Source organism: Homarus americanus, unplaced genomic scaffold (genome assembly GCF_018991925.1).
Source record: "Homarus americanus isolate GMGI-L3 unplaced genomic scaffold, GMGI_Hamer_2.0 scaffold4896, whole genome shotgun sequence".
NCBI classification, from domain to species: domain Eukaryota; kingdom Metazoa; phylum Arthropoda; class Malacostraca; order Decapoda; family Nephropidae; genus Homarus; species Homarus americanus.
Window position 1 is genome coordinate 5,881,616 of NW_024749657.1, and position 15,555 is coordinate 5,897,170.

The following is a 15,555-nucleotide window of genomic DNA, read 5'->3' on the forward strand; positions in this document are numbered from 1 at the left end:
TTCAACCTCTCCTTTATACAATGTCATCTCTCAACTTAATAATATCGTTTAGCGTCACGCAAACCAATATATAACACTATGGGAGGGTCTAAATCTCCACCACATAACATATACCAAAATGTCCTTAAAACCCGAAAAATAAATAATAGCAAACAGTTTTAATCGTAAGTTAATGTTTAGTGAGTTTTAAGACCTGAGGGATGTCGCGTATACTGGGGGAGGAATTATAAAATGGCGGTGATGTGGTAATGGGTTGCAAGTCACGTATCTCTAAACGACGAGTGATTTTATCCTCGACGACAGGTTTAGTTCTATTGTTTTATACATGATACAGTTTAATATTTTCATGTCACTTTAGGATTAATATTAACGTGTTTTTACAGTAGACACAGTTTATTATTTTGATTCCACTTTGAGACTATTATCAATGTGTATGATAATAGGCACAGTTTAATAATTTAATGCCACTTTGGAATTGTTTCTATTTCCTGAGTTGTAATAGACACAGTTTCATATTTTGACGTCGCTTTGGGATTATTCATACAGCTGGAGACAACAAAAATAACCTCAGTTCTGAATTTTTAGTTTTTCTTGAGTTTTTTCTCCACAGTGGTTCATAGCCCAAGTATCAAGCGTCAGGAGGTTCCCAGGTGATGGCTACTGTAAGACTCTTCCCATTGATCCCTTGTTTACATATTATATCTTTATATCTTTAACTCAGGATGTGATTAGATGTTTGTAATCAGATTAGATGGAGGTTATCTCCTGAATGGTGTTATAAGGCAGACCAGATGCAAGCGTTCTAGTATGTGTATCTGTAGGCTATGTGCACGTGTTCTAGTATGTGTGTGTATATGTAGGCTATGTGCACGTGTTCTAGTATGTGTGTGTATATGTAGGCTATGTGCACGTGTTCTAGTATGTGTATATGTAGGCTATGTGCACGTGTTCTAGTATGTGTGTGTATATGTAGGCTATGTGCACGTTCTAGTATGTGTGTGTATATGTAGGCTATGTGTACGTGTATGTGTTTAGATGTTTAAGTGTCTATGTACATGTATATATGTGCGTGAGTGTACATATAATCCATAAAACTTAACAAGCAAATAGAAATTACAACTTTATTTCAGAATTCAACAATTACGAAAACTATTTAATAAATAATTATACGAATTACATTGACCGAAATATTCTCCACCATTATACACCAACCAAACATACACACATGCACCTAATACAGTAATCAGGTAACACAGTAAACAAGAATTAAGTTAGAGACGGGAGTACCTCAAGGAGAGTCACTACCACCCAGACAGTTCTATAGCTCTAGGGGACAGTGTTGGGAGGTGGTGATGTCGCGTCTCTTAATTTGGTCTAAACAAGTTCATGCACACCAACACAAAATGAGTCTACTTCACCTTTGTACTGTTGATAAAATGGTATGTGTGTGTGTCGTGTGTGTGTGTGTGTGTGTGTGTGTGTGTGTGTGTGTGTGTGTGTGTGTGTGTGTGTGTGTGTGTCATATAAGATCCATTGGTTCAAGTTATTTTCCTTAATATATCTTCACAGTCTTCGGGGTTAATCTTGAGCAAGTGGTTCTCCCTGTTTAACTGTATTTAACTGGTGAAGTGAGAACGTATCTAATTGGTGAAATAAAATCGTAGTTAACTGAAGAAAGAACTTATTTAACTGATGAAGTAAGAACGTATCCAACTGGTGAAGTGAGAACGTAGATAACTGGTGAGGTAAGAACGTAGATAACTGGTGAGGTGAGACCGTATCTAACTGGTGAAGGAACGTAGTTAACTGACCCACTTAGCTATGGCACTAATGTGGATTCTCAAAGGGGTAAAGGAATAAAGGGGGAGAGGGGGAAGATGAAAGGGGGAACGGTAAGGTAGAAGAAGAAGGGAAGGGGAAAGAGATGGGAGGAAAGGGAAGGGAATCAGGTGGAAAGGGAGAAGGGGGAATACAGAGAAAACACTGGAACAAAGGGTGAATAGGGGGCATAAAGGACAAAAGGGAGGATAAATCGTACTCACCCTTCCTTAAGACTCCACAGTACACCACCACGCTCACAACTAGTCCCTTATCCCTCCCCTTAATCTCCCTGGATTAGTCGAGTCGAAGGTACTATATAATCCAATGGACTCATAATCCTCCACTGGATTAACTGAACTCTAAGTCAAGTCCAAGATTTATTAAAAGTTTATAAGATTTTTTTTACCTATCCTAACCTATCCTAACCACCACAACACATCCAAACCAACTTAACTGGGTCACTTTAGATCCTAACCTAACCTATTCCCAACTAACCTAACCTAACCTAACCTAACCTAACCTATCCTATCCTAACCTAACTAACTGGGTCACTTAGATCCTAACCTATCCTAACCTAACCTAACCTATCCAACCAACTATCTATCCAAACCAACTGGTCACTATCCAACCTAACCTATCCTATCCAACCTATCCTAACCTAACCTATCCTAACCTAACCTAACTGGGCACTTAGCTACGACACAAATATAGATTTCAAAGGTTCGTACGGTAAATTTTCCTCTTAATGTGTACGTGTGTGTGTGTGTGTGTGTGTGTGTGTGTGTGTGTGTGTGTGTGTGTGTGTGTGTGTGTGTGTGTGTGTGTGTGTGTGTGTTTACCAAATTAGTGACACGCTTCCCTGTGTTTGCATGGTGAGAGGCCAGAGGGAGGGGTAAGTAGGGGAGAGAGAGGGGGGGAGGAGGAGAGGGGGGAAAGGAGATAAATAGGGGATATGATAACAGAGGGGAGATGAGAGAGAAGAAGGAAGAGGAGGAGGAACAAGAAGATGGGATGAAAGAAGAGTAGGAGTAAGAGGAGGATAAGAATGAACAAGAGGAAGAGAAGGAGCAGGAGAAGGAGGAGGGAAGAGGAGTAAGAGGAAGAAAAAAGAAGGAACAAGAAGGAAGAGGAGGGGAAGAGGAGGAGGAGGGAGGAGAGCACAGCTAGAGGTAGGTTTAGTGAAAGGTAAACAAGTTGTGTAGTGGTCATACGATAGGGGGGTGGATATGGGGGTGGTAGAGGAGGGGGAGAAAGAGGAGTGTGGAGGGGGATATGGGGGGTGGTAGAGGAGGGGAGAAAGAGGAGGTGGAGGGGGGGATATGGGGTGGTGAGGAGGGGAGAGAGGAGTGGAGGGGGATATGGGGTGGTGGGAGGGGAGAAGAGGAGTGGAGGGGATATGGGGGTGGTAGAGGAGAGGGGCGATATGAGGAGGAGTGTTTGGTATGGAGTGGGGAATGAGTGAAGAGGGTATTTGAGTGGGGATGAGGGAGGTGAGGGGGAGGTGAGAGGAGTGAGGGAGAGGAGGGAGAGGGAGAGTGGGAGGGTGAGGGGGAGGAGAGGGTGAGGGAGAGTGAGAGTGAGTGAGGGGGAGGAAAGTGAGTGAGGGGGGAGTGATGAGTGAGTGGGGAGTGAAGGAGTGGGGAGAGTGAAGGAGTGAGGGAGGGGAGTGAAAGTGAGTGAGAGTGAATGAGAGTGTGTAGGGTAGAGATGAGAAGGAGGTAAATATTAAAACTATACAGTACCTCTACCTGTACTTTTGTTCATTAAATCTACCTTTAGTTACACCTGTACTTGCATTTTACCTGTAACTATACTTGTATCTGTATTTCTACCTGTAATTACTCCTGTACCCGACCCTGTACTTGCATTTTACCTGTAACTGTACTTGTATCTGTATTTCTACCTGTAATACACTGTACCCGACCCTGTACTTGCATTTACCTGTAACTGTATTTGTATCTGTATTTCTACCTGTAATTACACCTGTACCGACCCTGTACTTTGCATTTTACCTGTAACTGTACTTGTATCTGTATTTCTACCTGTAATTACACCTGTACCCGACCCTGTACTTGTGCCTTATCAGTACCTGTAACCGTTAACCATTACACACCAAATCAACATTGGTTAAAAAATTGGTTATAAAAAGTTTCATTGTGAAGGTATTGTGGTTTTGTTTGTTGTTCCATATTGATTAACAGTCTACCACCAGGGTTATGAAGCACCGTTCACTAGGTCTTAGTTTTAGGTGCTTCAACTACCACCAGGGTTATTAAGCACCGTTCACTAGGTCTTAGTTTTAGTGCTTCAACTACTACCAGGTTATTAAGCAACCGTTCACTGTCTTAGTTTTAGGTGCTTCAACTACCACCTCAGGGTTATTAAACTGTTCACTAGGTCTTAGTTTTAGGTGCTTCAACTATACCAGGGTTATTAAGCACCGTTCACTGTCTTAGTTTTAGGTGCTTCAACTACCACCAGGGTTATTGCACCGTTCACTAGGTCTTAGTTTTAGGTGCTTCAACTACCACCAGGGTTATGAAGCACCGTTCACTAGGTCTTAGTTTTAGGTGCTTCAACTACCACCAGGGTTATTAAGCACCATTCACTAATTAGTCTTTTAATAATTAGCTTGTTATCGATTACAATAATAATTAGATAAACAGAGTCAGCCAACCACTCACAAGCTCAGAGTACAGACATAGTTAATAAGTAATAGATTACCTAAAGATTAGCACCCCAGTTTATTTAACCTAAGCATAAAACCACCCTAACCTAACCTAACGTTAACCTAACCAAACCTTACGTAACTTAACCTAAACTAACATAACATGACGTCAACCTAATCTTCACGTGATCACAACAACAACAACAACAACATTTTATTCTCACCTACGACAAAAAAATATCCAAATATCCATCAGCCAGATCAGATAAGGAGGGGACTTTGAGCTGAAGAAACACAAAGGAATATTCCTCAGTCAAAAAATATTCCTCAGTAAAAAAATATTCCTCAGTCAAAGAAATATTCCTCAGTCAAAGAAATATTCCTCAGTCAAAGAAATAGTCCTCAGTCAAAGAAATATTCCTCAGTCAAAAAATATTCCTCAGTCAAAGAAATATTCCTCAGTGTGGTGTAATAAGTATTGTGTTATGGAAGGAAATGTTTTACGAGAGGCAGCTCAAAGTCTTAGTAAGTCGTTGATAACACTTGTAATGGTTGGGGGTGGGGGTGGGATTAGGTGGGGGAGGGAGAGAGGGAGGAGGAAGTAGAGGGTGAAGATGTTGAAGATGATAAAGATAGGGAGAGGTACTGGAGAGAGATGATGAGGAGTAGGTAAAAAAAGATAGGAGGTAGGGAGGAGAATGTAAGAGAGAGAGAGAGAGGAGGGTGGAGAGAGAGAGAGAGATGGGGGGAGAAGATGAGAGAGAGGGGTGGAGAGAGAAGATGAGAGGGGGTAGGTATAGGGGGGAAGAAATTGGGGGAGAAGTAGGGAAAGGGGGAGATTAACTAAACACGTGCACTTGATGGGGAGGGAATTTCCTGTTTTTTCGTGGCCTCCTCCCCTCCTCCCCCCTGTGAGTTAGTGCCAGTTTCAGGAAGTGGCACTGATAATACCTTACTTATAAGTGTCGTAATAAGAGATTCATTTTGTCCCCAGAGCTGAGGTGGCATTAACTTTTTTTGGCCCTTAACTATCCTGTCACTCAACTATCCTGCCACTCAACTATCCTGTCACTCAACTATCCTGCCACTCAACTATCCTGTCATTCAACTATCCTGTCACTCAACTATCCTGTCACTCAACTACCCTGTCACTCAACTATCCTGCCACTCAACTATCCTGTCATTCAACTATCCTGTCACTCAACTATCCTGCCACTCAACTATCCTGTCACGAAACTATCCTGTCACTCACCTATCATGCCACAAACTGATCTAATTAATGTATCTTTTTTTCTAGGAGTGACGTCGAGGGCCGGCAGGATATTTACAAGGATTACATAAGACGTGAGACGAGCCAAGAGAGATCTATACTACAAGACAGAAATCGCCTGAAAATCCGAACCGACATCAAGAAATTGCATGAAAATCTGATTCAAAATAAAGAAATATTCGAGGGAACCCAAACATTCACCTTGGGGAACTCCTTTGAAGGTTTTAAAAAGAACACCAAGTAGATCAAAAACTGAAGAACTGAACCTCTAGAGTAAGACCCTCCTCTAAGACCATCTACAGAACCCTCATTGATACACCACTAAGACCCTCGTTGTATCACCACTAAGACCTCCATTGAAATTTCACAAAGAACCGATCGGAACTTCGCTAAAATCCACTTCCAAAAGTCACCTACAAGACCACCTTCTCACCACCTCCCGTGAGATCCCTTTGAAACCCATCATCAAGACTTAATTTTTTTCCTCTCAAGACCCCACGAATTTTCCTCCCTATAGCAAGACCACCTGAGGAATCGCCGTCAGTAGAGGAGGTACTTGGTGGCCATGAGCGGTGAGGCTAGTGCCAGCGCCTCCCCCATCCCAGCTGGTGCACAGGAGGCGGAAAGATCACCTCGACCTGGGCCACCATCTGTCATCGCACCAGGCACCCCACAGCATGACGGGGGGAACTGCGGCCCTCATCCAGCTCCTCTGCCCCCAGGACCTGCTTCGTCAGGGATGTCCACGGAGCCCTGGCATCAACCCCAATCCAGAGAAACAACCCCCCAAGACCACCCCAGGTACGGTAAACACATCAATAATTTGTTGTGAGTTTTGAGTTATATTATCAGAATTCTTGCTTCCGTTCGTCAAAGGTCAAAATATAATTATAAAGTCATTAGTCTCGTAGTCCTCGTATAATATCACGGTGTTTACCTCTGAGGCCATCAACATTAGCTCCCCCCTAGAAGCGTTGTAAATAAACCCCAGAAGCATGTTTAGTGACGTTACATACACACACACACACACACACACACACACACACACACACACACACACACACACACACACACACACACACCTAGCGACGAACGGAGGCAAGATGGCGCCTTTTGTTTTGCTTCGAGACGTCAACAAAAAATGTGTTTAAACTGAGTAATTTTTTTTCTTATTAGTAAACTCACAAAAATTTACATTGTATATAAAACATATTTTTTGAGGATGACTAAATCCAATCTCAGGTGAATACAAGGTGTTGAAATTAACCCCTCTCCCCTCCCCCCCAACCCACTCTCCCCCCTCCCCACCATCCATGCCCTCCCCTCCATCCCATCAGTCACCTCCACCCCCACCCCTGACCAATGGAGACGTGAGATTATTGATAAGAAAACCACATTGTGTTTTGTTTACTCAACTTTAGTCTAAGTCTTTTATTGCATTACAGGATTCAATTATTTTATGTTTTGGTGAATATTTTATACATAGAAGCTGCAAAATAATGGAATATGTTATACATTATATGAATAATATTTTTACAATGTATAATTTACGTGTATAAACCCCGAAAAATTCTTGTTATTTATCCTTTTGAAATTATTATATAACACCAGCACTCTAACAACCCTCACCTCCACCCTCACCACAACCACGCCCACGCCACCCACCACGCCCACGCCACCTATCACGCCCACGCCACCCACCACGTCTCCGTTACCTTCTATGGAAATGTCATTCACCACGTCAAATAACCACGCCTACGCCCATGCTACCCACTACAACACCCACCACGCCCATGCCACCCACCACGCCCATGCCACTCACCACGCCCATGCCACCCACCACGCCTATGCCACCCACAACGTCCTCGTCGCACCCACACCATCCACCCACGACAGCGGACTCAACCTGACCATGCTGACCACGACCACACATAGCAGTGGGCCACCCTCAAGCTGCGGCACGCCCGTAAGCGAGGTGGGCGTGGCCACTAACGTCATCATCAGGGACGACGTCAATCTATCCGCCCGCACGCCCGTCAAGCAGGAGGAAGAAGAGGAAGAGCTGAAGCACGCCTACACCGCCGCCCACTCCCACCCCTACGCCCACACCATCCACGTCACACCAAAGTCAGAGGTGAGCGCTAGATCACGACCCGGTGTTAATGACGTCAACACCAGACTCTGACCCGGACCTTATATGCTGATTGGTGCAGTTCATGACCAAGGGCGGATCCAGGGGAGTCCTAGGGGGTCAGGACTCCCCTTTACACCAGAAAATTCCAATATTTGTTCTTTAATGCGGTATTGTACCCAAGCATTTTAGTATTATAAAAAGTAATTACTATTGATCTCAGATTATCTCCAAATATCAAGTGCGCATGGCTTCAAAATAGTCAGGATATTGATCAGATTTCAAAAAAAAAAAAAATCTGGGGAGCTTACAACGCACTCCCCTCCCAGCTGGGTGGACTAGTTAGGCTCGCCATGTTCCCCCCTCCCCGCCCACCTGGCGTCTTGGATCGCCCCTTTTGATATTCCTGGATCCGCCCCTGATGACCCAGTGTTAGTGACGTCATTATAGGAATGTGATTTTCTGGTTTTAAGAATACCTGTGTTTATGACGTCATAGTTGACTTAAGGCCTAACCTAACCTAACCTAACCTCTCACACCATTACAGGTCAAAGGTGAACTAGGGTCACCACCTCCCTCGGCAGCCACAACTCACATCCCAGTAACTGTTCATGACCTCGATCAGGGAAGCTATGTGAGTATCGATTTTATTGAAGATAGTCCTAAAACTCATTAGATTTGTTGAGTAACTTCTTTGTATTCATTAAATTAGTTGAGTTGCCTTGTGTTAATTTGTTGAGTTACCTTGTGTTAATTTGTTGAGTTACCTTGTGTTAATTTGTTGAGTTACCTTGTGTTAATTTGTTGAGTTACCTTGTAGTAATTTGTTGAGTTACCTTGTAGTAATTAGTTGAGTTACCTTGTAGTAATTAGTTGAGTTACCTTGTAGTAATTTGTTGAGTTACCTTGTGTTAATTAGTTGAGTTACCTTGTAATAATTTGTTGAGTTACCTCCTTCTATTCAGTCAGTTACCTTATTCAAATCATTAATTACAACATCGTGAAATATATCCATAATTATAACGTAAATATAATGTATGACTTAACACAATATATTCAGCTAATTAGCGGATATGTGTTTAATAGGTATTAGTTAATAAACAGATAAACATATAAATAATCACTCATTATTTACTTTTTTATTTGTTATTTTAGCTCGATTATATATAGTGTATATATATGTATACTTTGTGTTTATAATCAGTCTCCCTCAGTTTGCATTATTGACGTTATTATTTATATGTAATCAGCTGTTTTTTGTTGACGTCTGCCATTGTTGTTGTTATTTAATCAGCTGTTTTTTGTTGACGTCCGCTACTGTTGTCATTCAATCCGCTGGTTTTACTGACATCCGCCATTGTTGTTGTCATTCAATCAGCTGTTTTTACTGACATCCGCCATTGTTGTTGTCATTCAATCAGCTGTTTTACTGACGTCTGCCATTGTTGTTGTTATTTAATCAGCTGTTTTTTGTTGACGTCCGCTACTGTTGTCATTCAATCCGCTGGTTTTACTGACATCCGCCATTGTTGTTGTCATTCAATCAGCTGTTTTTACTGACATCCGCCATTGTTGTTGTCATTCAATCAGCTGTTTTTTGTTGACATCCACCATTGTTGTTGTCATTCAATCAGCTGTTTTTACTGACATCCGCCATTGTTGTTGTCATTCAATCAGCTGTTTTTTTTTAATTGACATCCGATCAGTTGACTTATCCTTTCCCCAGCAGTCACCGTACTCCGTCCAGAGCGTGGTAGTGTACGATACCAGCCACCCTGTAGAGCACGTTCACGCCCACACTGTTGATGGCCACCCTCACGCCCACACCCACCTGAGCAGCGAGGGTGCTACATACGCTACGCTAGAGTCCGCCCCTGCTATCACTACGCTAGCCTCTATACCCTATACCAACCCTTACTATTACTACAAGACCCAGGACATGTGAGTAAGGAGAGAGAGAGAGAGAGAGAGAGAGAGAGAGAGAGAGAGGTCCAATGGTGGTGATGACGATGATGATGATGATGATGATGATAATGATGATGATGATAATGATGATGATGAAATTAATAGTAATGATGACTCACATTCAACTCTTAGCTATATAATGATTGTGTGTTTATAATGACTTAGGAAATAACTCTACGGGTATAGAACCATTAATTTCAGAGCTCCGTTTTCTCTCACTTCCTTGCCTTCCTCCCCCTCTCCCCCTTACCTCCCTCTCCCTTCCCCCCTTACCTCTAACACTCTCCCCCTCTCTGTATTCCCTACACTCTTCCCTCACCTCTCATTCCCTCTCCCTCCCTCCCTCACCCCCTTACCTCCTCTCCCTCCCCTTACCTCCCTCCCCCCTCCCCTTACCTCCCTCCCGTCCCCCTACTCCCCTCCCCTCTAACACTCCCCCCCCTCTCTGTATTCCCTACCTCTTCCCTCACCTCTCATTTCCTCTCCTCCTCCTCACCCCTTACCTCCCTCTTACCCACCCCTCTTCACCTCCCCCCTTCCTACCTCTCCCCTTACCTCTCACTCCCCTTACCTCACCTCCCTCTATTGACTATCGTTGACCCTCGTTTGACCTCTTCCATGATAATGACCTTGACCTCTGACCTCCAGGTACGTAAATGATGAGGCACGACGCTCAGGTGGGTACGAATTCCTGCAGGCGCCTTATGGAACAACAGCTGGACACGCCCACACTAACGCCCACACCCACGCCCACCTACAGAAGTCTGACCCCGCTATGTGGACTTCTACCCCTGAGTACACCCAGTTGCCTCCTGTAAGACACGTTTACGACATGTTCACGTTACGTTGTGTTGTGTTTGTTGGTGTTTTGTCCTGTTACGTCACAAATACCTTCTGTTACGTCATAAATACCTTCTGTTACGTCATAAATACTTTCTGTTACGTCACAAATACCTTATGTTACGTCATAAATACCTTCTGTTACGTCATAAATACTTTCTGTTACGTCATAAATACCTTATGTTACGTCATAAATACCTTCTGTTACGTCATAAATACCTTCTGTTACGTCATAAATACCTTCTGTTACATCATAAATACTTTCTGTTACGTCTTAAATACCTTCTGTTACGTCATAAATACCTTCTGTTACGTCATAAATACCCTCTGTTACGTCATAAATACCTTCTGTTACGTCATAAATACCTTCTGTTACGTCATAAATACCTTCTGTTACGTCATATACACTCCCCCGTTCTTATTGTGCTTTCAAATGTCCATCCACAATAAATCGTCAATAAATCGTCAATAAATTGCTCTAAATATCATCAATTTTATGTTCTTATGTTCTAAAATGTCGATGATTTTGATGTCTATTAAATGTTTCGTGTTTAGTTTTTATTTAATATTGTTTATGAAGATTTAAGGGTATATACCTATAGGAGACGTTCATAGTGTGTCTGTGTGTATAGGAGACGTTAATAGCATGTCTGTATATAGGAGACGTTAATAGTGTGTCTGTGTGTATAGGAGACGTTAATAGTGTGTTTGTGTATAGGAGACGTTAATAGTGTGTTTGTGTATAGGAGACGTTCATAGTGTGTCTGTGTGTATAGGAGACGTTAATAGTGTGTCTGTGTGTGTGTAGATTCATCAGCACACTATTAACGTCTCCTATACACAAACACAATCAATACTTTATCCCTTCTAATACCTTTCTCTGTCTTCAATAATGATCTATCTAACTAACTATCTATCTCTAACTGGTGACCTCAGTTGACCTCTCTATTGTATTTCAGCCTCCGTACCTCCCACAACAAGAGGTATTAGACAGGTCGACTCCATTACCTCATCACACCTACATGACCACCGCTACGGCCTGGTCTCCTGCACCCTCTCCATACGATTCCATCCTCCACACGGCTTCAGGAGAGACCTACCGACGGATAGAGCCAGGTGAGAGAGAGAGAGAGAGAGGGTAAGCAATATCGATTCTAAGGCACCGTGATCAAAAACTGAACTGTGTGGTCTAATTGTGTGAATGTTATGTATGTAGGTCTTCTCCACATACACACACACACACATGAGCACGTACTGATCACTATAAGAACAGCCCAGTCCCAACCATTGTGAGAATTATCAATAACTCGTAATCAACCAGTGTATTCACTCCCAGTCAATCTTACTTTTTTGCACTGTCACTATGTTGAAATGCCCTGTAGTATGACCTTCTCCCCACCTAGTTATTATATATCACATTTGTATCACTTATGTTACTTGTATATTATTTGTCAATCAAGTTACCCATTCCCCAATTATGTAACTGTATATTTTCAGCCTTCCGTCTGCCATGCTCTTTCAATAAACCATTAATTATTAGTATGATTATTATTATTATTATTATTATTATTATTATTATTATTATTATTATTATTATTATTATTATTATTATTATTATTATTATTATTATTATTATTATTATTACATACACACGTTCTTTAACAATAATAATAATAATAATAATAATAATGATAATAATAATAATAATAATCCTTTGTGACCTTTTATAACCCTTTGTGACCCTAAGAGCCATGATAACAGGTCAAGTAGCGTGGCACTGAGGACCAGACACACTGCAGCGGGTGCCAGAAGGTGCCAGGGGGGGCCAGAAGGTGCCAGGGGGGTGTCAGGGTTCCCACAGTGCCAGTGACGGAGATTCGAGGGAAAATCCTCCTGAGAATAACCCCCATCTCCCGTCTCCTTACCCACACTGCTTAATAACACATGCTATTACCCTATTTACATCCTATTTTCACCCTATTTCTCTCTCGGGGTTAATAGGATATTACTTAAACTATTATTATGTACCTTAAATGAGGATTAGTTTTTAAGGATTTTAGGTTTAAAGGGACGTAGTCGTTTAAGCGGAGGTTGTTGGCCCTCTGGTGGCGATAGCGTACACTGACGTAAATTAATATGCATTTAGCGGCCTCATCTGGGGTGTATCACAGGTTCCCTCAGGGGGTAGTGGGGGGCGAGGAGGAAGGGGGTGGGAAGGTGGGGGGGGGTGGAGGGAGGAGGAGATGGAAGGGAGGATGAGAAGGGGAGGAGAGTAGTTAAAAGTGAGGTGGGGGAGGAAGAGAGGAAGGTGGGATAGAGGAAAGAAGGGGAGGGGGAGATTAAGGAGCGAGGAGGAAGAGGGGGGGGGAAGGAGAGGGTAAAGAAGGGAGGGAGGGGTAGAAGAGGGGGAGAGGACTAATAGTGAGAGATAATAACTCCAGTTCTATATTTTCATTACCATTACATTTCCCATTTTCTTTGGATTATAACTTTAGGGTAAACTCAACTGTTTCCTCACTGACGGACCTCTTATTTTTTTAACTTAATTTGTATCTATTTTTCTATGTACATTATTATTATTTTTATTATTATTAGTAAAGAAAATTACTAAATATATTATTGAATACATTAATATACTCTCTCTCTCTCTCTCTCCCAAGGGCTGTGTAGATCCGTGTGTATCGGTGTAATGATAACGAGCTGTTGACATCTCCATATGGTGGCGATCAAATAACCTGGCGATTACATTAGCTGTCGATCAAGTTAGCTGGCGATCAAGTTAGCTTTCGATCAAGTTAGCTGTCGATCAAGTTAGCTGGCGATCAAGTTAGCTGGCGATCAAGTTAGCTGGCGATCAAGTTAGCTGTCGATCAAGTTAGCTGTCGATCAAGTTAACTGGCGATCAAATCAGTCATGGGTTAAATTAGCCGATGACTTGTAAACTGACCCTGGCCTGTGTGGGGTGGTGAGGGGTGTGCAGGGATGGGTGGTGAGGGGCAGGATGGGGTGGTGAGGGGGTGCAGGGATGTGAGGTGTATGGATGGGGGAGTCGTTATCTCTAAGCACCACAAGCAAAATTAAGCCGGGGGTTCAATATTTCTCGAATGTGTGTGTGTGTGTGTGTGTGTGTGTGTGTGTGTGTGTGTGTGTGTGTGTGTGTGTAAATTTGCATGTTTGACTATCTTTGTGCTTCTGTTGTTAATCTAAAGTAAATATATATATCAACAAAACGGGAATAAACTTAATAAAAAAAAAACACCAATAACAACAACAACAACAAGAACAGCAACAACAACAAGAAACCCCTAAATTTTAGCGGGAATAAAGCGCGGGTAAAAATCTTGGCGGCAGGACAGAGACGGCGTTCAGAGACCCGCCCGAGGATCATCAGGTTTCCTTATCAACCTTTCACGCCTCTACGCCATTAAAACTCCCTCTGGCCGCTTCATGTCCTCATCTTAAGAGTGTAATTTATAGTTGGGAGCTACGAACTCCAGATTCCGGGCCGCTGTCTGCCTCCTGACGTCTCTCTGTTTACCAAGGGGTCTCTGAGGACTCGTAACTTTTGGCACGTAAATGGAGACGACGAAGAGAGTGATTTCCCGCCCTTTTTTTTTTGTTATTCCGCCCATGATTGGTTTTCTCGGCATATTTTTTGTGTGCTGTTTCCCGTTTTTGTTTTTAATTGCTTCTTGATACTATTAAATGATGCTTAATTACCTTGGCAGTTGAAACACCTGTACCTTAATGACCCTGTTAATTGAAGCATCTGAACCGTGATAACCCTGGCAGTTGAAGTACTTGAACTCTAATAGGTTAAAAGAAAAAAAAAACATCTACATAAACAAAACAACATCTACATAACACCTACATACACAAAACTACATCTACATAAAGAAAACAATCATCTACATAACATCTGCATAAACAAAACAACATCTACATAACACCTACATACACAAAACTACATCTACATAAAGAAAACAATCATCTACATAACACCTACATACACAAAACAACATCTACATAACATTCTTAATGAAAACATCAATAGACTACAGAGTGGAGGTCTTGGGCGGAGAAACATCAAGTTTTTGTGGTGGTAACGTGACGGCCAATGAAGGAGATCCCTGGGGGAGTCATTAGTTAGAGTATCCTTAGCGAGCTCCTTCAGGCTCCCTGCTCCTGCACGTGGTGGCCTTGCCCTCACACATTCTGCCCCCACAGCTCTGATCCTGCCCTTATAGCTCTGATCCAGCCCCTCACAGTTCTTGATCCTGCCCTACAGTTCTGATCCTGCCCTCACAGCCTTCCTGATCCTGCCTCACAGTTCTGATCCTGCCCTCACAGTTCTGATCCTGCCCTCACAGCTCTGATCCTGACCTCACAGCCCTGATCTTCCAATATACCCTGATGAACCTCTTATATGACCCTAATTCCCTGCAATATACCCTGGTGACCTCTCATGACCTCTTGTTTGACCCTCAGGTGACCCAGACAGCAACGAGAGCCGGGAATGTGTCAACTGCGGCGCCATGACCACCCCGCTGTGGCGACGGGACTCAGGAGGCCACTACCTGTGTAACGCCTGCGGCCTCTACAGTAGGGCTAACGGCATCAACAGACCCCACGTTCGTAGTCAGCGGCGACCTGTTAGTCCAGTGAGTTAATATGGCAACTTGGGGAGATTATGGCAACTTGAGGGATTATGGCAACTCGGGGATTGTGGCAACTTAGGGGATTGTGGCAACTTGAGGGGCTTATGACAACGTAAACGATGACTATGGCAAATTCGGGAATCCTGTTCAACATTCGGAGATTATGAAAAATTATAGGACTGTGGCAACCTTGCAAAAATAT

At 42.8% G+C, this 15,555-nt stretch overlaps 1 protein-coding gene across 10 annotated transcripts in view; it reads left to right on the plus strand.

Moving 5' to 3' along the window:
- The window catches only part of LOC121853588 (GATA-binding factor 5-B-like), a 40,212-nt gene that overhangs the window by 10,966 nt on the left and 13,691 nt on the right, over positions 1 to 15,555 (plus strand). For 7 of the 10 annotated variants that reach the window (XM_042347820.1, XM_042347819.1, XM_042347822.1 and 4 more), the window contains 7 exons: positions 5,787 to 6,560; positions 7,371 to 7,893; positions 8,438 to 8,524; positions 9,617 to 9,831; positions 10,504 to 10,669; positions 11,655 to 11,811; positions 15,184 to 15,356. In XM_042347820.1, the coding sequence (XP_042203754.1) occupies positions 6,325 to 6,560; positions 7,371 to 7,893; positions 8,438 to 8,524; positions 9,617 to 9,831; positions 10,504 to 10,669; positions 11,655 to 11,811; positions 15,184 to 15,356 (1,557 nt within the window). In that variant the 5' untranslated portion in view covers positions 5,787 to 6,324. Of the gene's footprint in view, positions 1 to 638; positions 663 to 5,786; positions 6,561 to 7,370; positions 7,894 to 8,437; positions 8,525 to 9,616; positions 9,832 to 10,503; positions 10,670 to 11,654; positions 11,812 to 15,183; positions 15,357 to 15,555 lie in introns of those variants that run through there. The other 3 variants (XM_042347824.1, XM_042347825.1, XM_042347826.1) reach the window with 3 other exon arrangements.